General features: G+C 43.6%; 1 protein-coding gene across 1 annotated transcript in view; it reads right to left on the reverse strand.

Annotated features, from left to right (window-relative positions):
* The window catches only part of LOC144956473 (kynurenine formamidase-like), a 38,467-nt gene that overhangs the window by 7,441 nt on the left and 21,026 nt on the right, over positions 1 to 10,000 (reverse strand). Inside the window, exons 4-5 of the mRNA XM_078886993.1 lie at positions 5,555 to 5,667; positions 907 to 1,034 (exon numbers count right to left, since the gene is read on the reverse strand). Of these exons, the coding sequence (XP_078743119.1) occupies positions 907 to 1,034; positions 5,555 to 5,667 (241 nt within the window). The remainder of the gene's footprint in view (positions 1 to 906; positions 1,035 to 5,554; positions 5,668 to 10,000) is intronic.

Here is a 10,000-nt window from a genome sequence, read left to right on the forward strand (position 1 = left end):
AACAATGTGTAACGTTAAACGTTTATAATAGTCTGATTAATACAATATAGATAGTATGCAGATGACGTCACTCAGGCCTTTGTTATTGTTTTTGCCATCCGCGTTTGTGAGTTGTTCTCACTAAACTGTATTAACCAGACTATAAAAGTTCATGGTTACACAGAGTTTGTGTGTTGGTCCGTTATACTTCCGGATGGCAATGTTGTGAACTCCTTGGCCAAGCGCATTCTATCTATAGTGATAATCACATTTTCAAATGGCTGGCTAAAAAAACAATCAAAAGAGATGAGTGACGTCAATTTCGTTCTCTCTATTAATGCTATGCGTTTATCCAAAAAAAAACCAACTCACAATACTGCCAGCCGGATATAACGTACCAATAGATAGAATGCGCTTGGCCAAGGAGTTCACAACATTGCCATCCGGAAGTATAACGAACCAACACACAAACTCTGTGTAACCATGAACTTTTATAGTCTGGTTAATACAGTTTAGTGAGAACAACTCACAAACGCGGATGGCAAAAACAATAACAAAGGCCTGAGTGACGCCATCTGCATACTATCTATACACACAAGCAATGTGGAAACTTAAATATTTATTGTCCGATTAATACAATTTAGTGAGAACTACTCATAACAATTGCTGGTTAAAAACAATAACAAAGAGGTGAGTGACGTTAATATCGTTCTATCTATCGTATTGATAGTATGTGCTTGGCTTAAAAGTTCACAACATTGCCATTCGGAAATATAACGGACCAACACGCAAAACTGTGTGTAACTGTGGTCGTTAATGTCTGGTTAATACTGTTTAGTGAGAATTACTCATAAACGCGGATGGCAAAAAACAATAACAAAGACCTGAGTGACGTCATTATCGTTCTATCTATCGTATACAATTTACCTTGAGTTTGTGAGGTCCTGCGAACCAAAGTAGGCGTTGCTATCAGTGAATTTACGTGACCAGTTGAAGTTGATGAGGACAGCGGACTTCAGGGGTATCTTTCCGTGTTTCTTCTCCCAGTCCTTGACCTATGAATGGAATATGCCAAGTATATTTTGGACCAATCTTCTCGGGACGGTAATAGGCTTCAACAGTCGTGACGTCACTTCCTTCGTAATGACGCATAGTAACTTAGCAACTGGTTCTAAACTATATGAAAATGGCGGACGCCCTTATGAAATACTTCTCCGACGAGCATAAACGTGTATACAGAGGAGAAAAACATTATAAATCTGATCATGTTTTTACTTTTATACATTCTGATCACATGACATGTGAAAAACTTCAAGCCATCTTGAAGAATAAAAAGTACCAATTTTCTTAGTTTAGAACCAAGCAGCTGGTTGCTAGGCGGATGTGACGTCAGACTATTGAATCCTATTTGACTTACTTACTTACTCCTCTTAAGTGTTTCATAAACACATAAGGTGGACTGTAAGGAGCGCCGTCAGTGCATTCTGTCTTCTGCCAGCTTCCGGACTTCACACCAGGTCCAATAGAAGGATACCGTCTCTCTTCCGACTACCAATCTTCTCCAAGTCTCCAGTGGTCTCCCTTCCCCTATTGCCAGTGACTTCTCTCTTTTGCCAGCTTCCGGACGTCACACCAAGTCCAATCGAAGGATGCCATCTCTCTTTCCACTACCAATCCTCTCCAAGTCTCCAGTGGTCTCCCTTCCCCTATTGCCAGTGACTTCTCTCTTCTGCCAGCTTCCGGACCTCACACCAGGTCCAAACGAAGGATGCCATCTCTCTTTCCACTACCAATCTCCTCCAAGTCTCCAGTGGTCTCCCTTCTCCTATTGCCAGTGACTTCTGTCTTCTGCCAGCTTCCGGACTTCACACCAGGTCAATCGAAGGATGCCATCTCTCTTCCCACTACCAATCCTCTCCAAGTCTTCAGTGGTCTCCCTTCCCCTATTGCCAGTGACTTCTCTCTTCTGCCAGCTTCCGGAACTCACACCAGGTCCAAACGAAGGATGCCATCTCTCTTTCCACCACCGAACTTCTCCAAGTCTCCAGCGGTCTCCCTTTCCTTATTGCCAGTGACTTCTGTCTTCTGCCAGCTTTCGCACCTCACACCAGGTCCAATCGAAGGATGCCATCTCTCTTTCCACTACCAATCTTTTCCAAGTCTCCAGTGGTCTCCCTTCTCCTATTGCCAGTGACTTCTGTCTTCTGCCAGCTTCCGGACTTCACACCAGGTCCAATCGAAGGATGCCATCTCTCTTTACACTGCCAATCCTCTCCAAGTCTCCAGTGGTCTCCCTTCCCCTATTGCCAGTGACTTCTCTCTTCTGCCAGCTTCCGGACTTCACACCAGGTCAAATCGAAGGATGCCATCTCTCTTTCCACTACCAATCTTCTCCAAGTCTCCAGTGGTCTCCCTTCTCCTATTGCCAGTTCACACCAGGTCCAATCGAAGGATGCCATCTCTCTTTCCACTACCAATCTTCTCCAAGTCTCCAGTGGTCTCCCTTTCCCTATTGCCAGTTCACACCAGGTCCAATCGAAGGATGCCATTTCTCTTTCCACTACCAATCTTCTCCAAGTCTCCAGTGGTCTCCCTTTCCCTATTGCCAGTTCACACCAGGTCCAATCGAAGGATGCCATCTTTCTTTCCACTACCAATCTTCTCCAAGTCTCCAGTGGTCTCCCTTTCCCTATTGCCAGTTCACACCAGGTCCAATCGAAGGATGCCATTTCTCTTTCCACTACCAATCTTCTCCAAGTCTCCAGTGGTCTCCCTTTCCCTATTGCCAGTTCACACCAGGTCCAATCGAAGGATGCCATCTCTCTTTCCACTACTAATCTTCTCCAAGTCTCCAGTGGTCTCCCTTTCCCTATTGTCAGTTCACACCAGGTCCAATCGAAGGATGCCATCTCTCTTTCCACTACCGATCTTCTCCAAGTCTCCAGTGGTCTCCCTTCTCCTATTGCCAGTTCACACCAGGTCCAATCGAAGGATGCCATCCCTCTTTCCACTACCAATCTTCTCCAAGTCTCCAGTGGTTCTCCCTTTCCCTATTGCCAGTTCACACCAGGTCCAATCAAAGGATGCCATCTCTCTTTCCACTACCGATCTTCTCCAAGTCTCCAGTGGTCTCCCTTCTCCTATTGCCAGTTCACACCAGGTCCAATCGAAGGATGCCATCTTTCTTTCCACTACCAATCTTCTCCAAGTCTCCAGTGGTCTCCCTTTCCCTATTGCCAGTTCACACTAGGTCCAATCGAAGGATGCCATTTCTCTTTCCACTACCAATCTTCTCCAAGTCTCCAGTGGTCTCCCTTTCCCTATTGCCAGTTCACACCAGGTCCAATCGAAGGATGCCATCTCTCTTTCCACTACCAATCTTCTCCAAGTCTCCAGTGGTCTCCCTTTCCCTATTGTCAGTTCACACCAGGTCCAATCGAAGGATGCCATCTCTCTTTCCACTACCGATCTTCTCCAAGTCTCCAGTGGTCTCCCTTTCCCTATTGCCAGTTCACACCAGGTCCAATCGAAGGATGCCATCTCTCTTTCCACTACCAATCTTCTCCAAGTCTCCAGTGGTCTCCCTTTCCCTATTGCCAGTTCACACCAGGTCCAATCAAAGGATGCCATCTCTCTTTCCACTACCGATCTTCTCCAAGTCTCCAGTGGTCTCCCTTCTCCTATTGCCAGTTCACACCAGGTCCAATCGAAGGATGCCATCTTTCTTTCCACTACCAATCTTCTCCAAGTCTCCAGTGGTCTCCCTTTCCCTATTGCCAGTTCACACTAGGTCCAATCGAAGGATGCCATCTCTCTTTCTACCACCGAACTTCTCCAAGTCTCCAGTGGTCTCCCTTTCCCTATTGCCAGTGACTTCTGTCTTCTGCCAGCTTCCGGACCTCACACCAGGTCCAATCGAATGATGCCTTCTTTCTTTCCACCACCGATCTTCTCCAAGTTTCCAGTGGTCTTCCCCCATTGCGATTACCATGTGGTTTCCATCTGAGGGCTGTTTTCAGCATTGCTCCCTCCTTCATCCGACAAACATGGTCAATCCATCTCCATCTTCTTGATTTGACTGTTTCAGAAATGGGGGCATGTCAGCGTTTTGTAGATCTTTAGTGAATATTTTGTTGGGCCAAAAAAAATGTGGAAGATTTTCCGTAGACAATTGTTTTAGAAAATATCTAATTTGCAAAAAATGTTTTTTGTTGATTTCTAAGATTTTGCTCCATATAAAAGAAGAGTGAGTGGAGCAGGCACTTATGTTGACAACAACCAGAGATGAAGTGAATAGGAAAGTGCCAGAAGACAATAGAGAATATAAATTTTGCGGCGGTGACAGAGGTTCGAACCCCCGACCTTACTAGTAAGACACTTTCGCCTGGCCGGGCAGAGCGTGACTCTACCGTATGAGCTATCCACGATTCCCAAAATAGATCGTCTCTAACCCTAGTCATTATTAGAGCCCTCTCTTCCTGACTACTTGAGGTCACGGGTTCAACACACACAACCGCCGTAACTTAGTTGGCCAGCATTTAAGCTTAAGAGCCAATATTCTCAACACAAAATATAACATAGACACAATTTCTAACCAATTTTTGTGTTGAGAATTTTGGATATTAAATTTAAATGCTGGCCATCTGACTTCCCGGCGGATACAGGCAGGTTGGAATAATTGGAGGAAGGTAACTGGGGTTAGATATGTGTGACAATCGAATTTCCGCAAAGCTGAAGGGGGGAATATATAAAACAGTTGTAAGACCAGCAATGTTATATGGACTAGAGACGGCAGCTACAACAAAGAAACATGATAAAGAAGTTGAGATCGCAGAAATGAGAATGTTGAGATGGTCACTTGGCTGGACAAGAAAAGAGAAAGTGATAAATGAAAGAATCCGAAGGTTGACTGGTGAAGAATGTATCAATAAAGATGAGAGAAGATAGATTGAAATGGTTAGGACATGTAAAGAGACGAGAGAGGGTGTACGTGGGAAGGAAAGTATTGGACTTACAAATAGCGGGTAAGAGGAAAAAGGAACGTCAAAGACTAGATGGTGGGATAAGGTGAAGGGTGATTTGAATGAACTGGGCCTGGAGGAAGATGATGCGCTGAACCGAGATGCATGGAGATGTGGCATCAATTATGACAACCGTGCAAAATGCGGGATAAGCTGAAAGAAGAAGAAGAAGAAGAAGAAGAAGAAGAAGAAGAAGAAGAAGAAGAAGAAGAAGAAGAAGAAGAAGAAGAAGAAGAAGAAGAAGAAAAAGGAAAGGAAGAAGAAGATGTGATGTTACTTCAGCTTCCCAGTACATTATATATTCATAGTTTTGGTGGTTCAAGCTATCGCGTTACCCTGCCTCTGCTTTTTTGCTGATTCTCGACTCAGGTTTGGAAATTTCCGTTGTTATCTCCTTCTTCATAGATACCAAACCTTTGAAAAATTGTTTGAGATCAAAGATCAAAACGTCCCTTTAAGAAAACAATTCAAAATGTAAATTCTTATTGCAGACGACTAGGTTTAGCAAGGACGAGAAGAGGGTGGAAAATAAATGTTTGAAATGTACAAAATACCTTTTGTAACGGAAGCTTGTATTCGGGTTCTCTACCAGCCTCTTCCGCACAGTCGATCATCACACCTTCAGCTATGGTGTTCTCTAGGGGGATTTGATCCAAGCTGTACCCAGCTGTCATTTCAATATAAAATCAAAAATCAAAAATTGATATAAACCATTCAACGGGTAACTACTAAAATCTTCCGTACAATCAATAATCACACCTTCAGCTATGGTGTTCTCTAGGGGGATTTGATCCGAGCTGTACGCAGCTCTCATTTCAATATAAAATCAAAAATTGACACTTACCAGTCAATGTGGCGAAAGCTAAAAGCAAAGCTACTGTATAAACATTTAACACGTCGTCAGCTATTGAGCTCTCTGGTGGGGAGGGAGGGGGGGTTGATCCAAGCTGGGCCCAGCTGTCATTTCAATAAATAATCAAAAATCATTAATTGACACTAATCAGTCAATGGCGATTGCTTAATTCTAGCGTGCAACCATTGAACACGACGTCATCAGTGGAGCTCTCTTGTGGGGAAAGGGAGGGGGAGGATGATCAAGCTGTACTCAGCCATCAATCCTAATTTTTTTCTAAATTCAGAAATTGACATTAACCAATTATTGAGCATTTGTATAGTGCAATATCCACTAAATGTGCACAAAGAGCTTACAAAACTTATGCTAAATTATGATGTGCAATCAAATAAATTATCACCTTGTCGTGGTGGGAGGGCTTGCGTATCTCGAACCTCGGACCTCTAATAAGAGAAAAAAGGAGAGATCTCAGACGAAGAGTAATCCACCGGCCCTCCAGGAATGGGGGTTGAGCGTAGGGTTAACAACCCACCTCATAAAAAGCAAACTGTTACAGAAACAGAAACCAGACGTAAATCCACAACCGGCGGCAGCAGAGAAGCGGACCAGAATACTGGCTTCATGACGGTAGGAGGTCAAAGCCGAAAGGACGCCCCCGACCAGATTGCAGATCTGTTGTCACCAAAACGCAAGCTCAATGTCTCGTGCTGGAATGTTAGGACCCTATATCAAACAGGAAAACTGGCACAAGCCCAGCGCGAGATGTTGAACTACAAGATCGATTTGCTAGGCATATCAGAGGCAAGATGGACAGGAGCTGGGAAGCGCCAACTCTCAAATGGCGACCTGATCATTTGGTCAGGACGAAAGGATGACCAACACAGAGAAGGTGTTGCCCTCTTGATAGCCAGGCAAAACAACAAGTCACTATTGGAATGGAAACCGATAAGTGAAAGACTTTTGTACACAAGACACAACTCAAAATACACCAAGCTATCAATCCTCACATGCTACGCACCTACAGAGGATTCAGATGAAGAAAACAAAGAAGAATTTTACGATATTCTAAGAATGGCCGTTGAAAACATTCCAAGACATGATATGCTCATGATCATTGGAGACCTTAATGCTAGAGTTGGCAATACACAAACAAATCAGTCCGTTGGAAAGGAGGGCATAGGGTTAATGAACAACAATGGAAGCAGACTGGCAGAATTTTGTGAAGAACACAACTTCATTATTGGTGGAACTTTCTTCCCACACAAAAACATCCACAAATTGACATGGAAATCACCAGATGGGAAAACAGAAAGTCAGATAGACCATATAATTATAAACAGAAAATGGAAGAGCAGCCTAAACGATGTCAGAGTCAGACGATTGGCAGACATTGGAAGTGACCACCATCTTGTCACAGCCAAAATCTCTACTAAATTGATGAAAACAAAAATAGCAAAACAGAAGGAGAAACGTTTCAACACAGATAAATTGAAAATCCCAGATATCCAAAACAATTTCAATATCTCAGTCAGAAACAAATTCAGTGCAATACAAGATATTACAAACATGACAATCCAAGATTTCAACCACGTCATGCAGGAAAGTGCCACTGAACTAGTGCCGCGCTGAGGACCGGACCGAGGACCGGTCCCACGGTCTTTTAGCTGTGAACCGTGGTCCAGTCCCAAAGAGGAAGACCGCCGGCGGTCCTCACTTCTTATCACCTTTCAACGGTCTCGCGCCATACTACTTCCCCAGCGATTCGTTGCCTCGGTCCTTTGCCTATCTTCCACCAATCACCAACCATCCCACTTAATTAATCGCACCCACCCCCCTTTGCCATACACTAAACGACACAGACGACCATAGAGGCAGACGACCACCTCCCTCCACTCCGCAAACCGCCCTTTCGTGTGTGAGATGGGGGGAACAGGAGGCGCACGCCTTGGACGATTCCATTATACGGGGTAAATTTCAAAATTTACTACACCATAATGATCGCAATGACAATGATCTATGATGAAGGCATGACCCTCTTCTCTAATGGGTTATTGTTTGAAATGTATGTGACTACTAAAGATGTGTGTGTGTGTGTGTGTGTGTGTGTGCGTGTGTGTGTCGAACCTAGCAAGTTGCAAGTCTGATTTTTTGTTTTCTTTTGTCCATCTCTTGTCGCCACTCCTTTCTATCGCATTGTTGTCATTTAAAATAATACAATAATATTAAAATTTCGTTTGGTGTTTTAACTAATCAAGTAATATGAGTTTCATTAGTTTCTTCCGTCCAAAAAAAACAGTTATAACGTCTGTATTTTTAAAAGGTCCAATAGAATATTTGGGGACCCCGATAGCTCAGTTGATAGAGCACTCTCTTTATACGCAAAGGGCCAGAGATCGATCCCGGGTGCAGTCGATTTTTTTTCTGAATCCCTGTCTACTCAGCAATGAATGGGTAGCTGAGTTTGTTAGATCTGGCGAAAAGTCACCATCGACCCCTCTTATTACCTCATCCACCCCCTCTTATTATAACTTCACGTCTCTCTCTTACTCTTCAATGCTCGCTGCCCTCTAATGTGTGTGTGTGGGGGGGGGGGGGGAGGGGGGGTAGGAGTTGCGTGTGTGTATCAACGCCACGAACAACTCGATCAACGCCTTGGGCGATGCCATTATCTCCGTTAATGGGGATAAATTTCAAATTTTATTAAATTATCGAAGTAACAATGAAGTACGGTGAGCAAATAAAGAAGGCATCACCTCTCTTCTCTAATTAGGTTACAATTTGAAATGAGTGTGACTACTCCGTGTGTTTTACTCCTGTAGGCCACGGTTTTCATCGTGTAGCGGTCTTTAACGGTTCAAGAATGAACGGACCGGTCTAGAGACCGGTCCTTGCGGTCTTCATTTCCCAAGGACCGTAGGACCGTGGTCCTTAAGCTTGCCAAGGACCGCCCCGCACTACACTGAACACTTAGGACACAATAAATCCAATACAGAGAATTGGATATCAGCAAGGTCATGAGAGCTCATTAACCAAAGAAAATCAATCAAACTAAATCTCCTGAACGCTAAATCCCCCCGACTGAAAGAAAGACTATCCAGTGAATACTCATTGAAGGATAAAGAAGTGAAAAAATCCACAAGGAAAGACAAAAGAGATTTTGCAGAAAATTTAGCAACTGAAGCAAAAAATGCAGCTGTAAGACACGACACACAAACACTATACAAAATCACAAAAAAGCTCTCGGGAAACAGAAGTTATGGTCAAGAGAAACCATTAAAATCCCAAGATGATAGTGTCATCACAGACGAAAAGGAGAAAATTGAAAGATGGAGAGAATATTTCGCAAACCTTCTGAACAGACCAGACCCATCTTCTTACACAGATATCCCAGAAGCAGAAATGGACGTAGAGGTTAATCTTGGTCCAATCACTGAGCATGAGGTGCACGAGGCAATACAACAACAAAAAAATGGCAAGGCCCCGGGTATTGATAAAATCACTGCGGAAATGCTTAAAGCGAACTCGCAAGAAATGTCCAAAATTCTCAGTAAACTGTTCACCAACATTTGAGAAAAGGAAGAAATACCAGAGGATTGGCAGAAAGGCATCATCCATAAAATAGCCAAGAAAGGAGACCTAGGAAATTGTGCTAACTGGCGTGGAATCACACTCCTGTCCGTAACGAGCAAAATTTTTAATAGAATCCTTCTGAAAAGAATCTCACCTCACATTGAAAACATTCTTAGAAAAGAGCAGGCAGGGTTCAGAAAAGGGAAGTCATGTAGTGACCACATATTTACCCTGAGACAAATCCTGGAGCAAAGCATTGAATGGAACAGCCCCCTCTACACCATTTTTGTCGATTTTGAAAAAGCCTTTGACAGCTTACACAGAGAGTCCCTGTGGAAAATACTCCGCCATTATGGTATACCGATGAAGATAGTCAACCTAATCAAAGCAATGTACAGCAACTACCAATGCCAAGTGATCTGTGGTAACAATTTAACAGACAGCTTTAATGTAACAACTGGTGTAAAACAAGGCTGCATACTCTCCCCGCTTCTGTTTATCCTGGCTCTAGACTGGCTCATGAAAAATACAATTGATGGTAAGAAGAGAGGCATTCGCTGGACACTGACATCTTTTC

Source organism: Berghia stephanieae, chromosome 11 (genome assembly GCF_034508935.2).
Source record: "Berghia stephanieae isolate SIO BIC M18660-M18661 chromosome 11, UCSD_Bste_1.3, whole genome shotgun sequence".
Classification (NCBI taxonomy): Eukaryota; Metazoa; Mollusca; class Gastropoda; order Nudibranchia; family Aeolidiidae; genus Berghia; species Berghia stephanieae.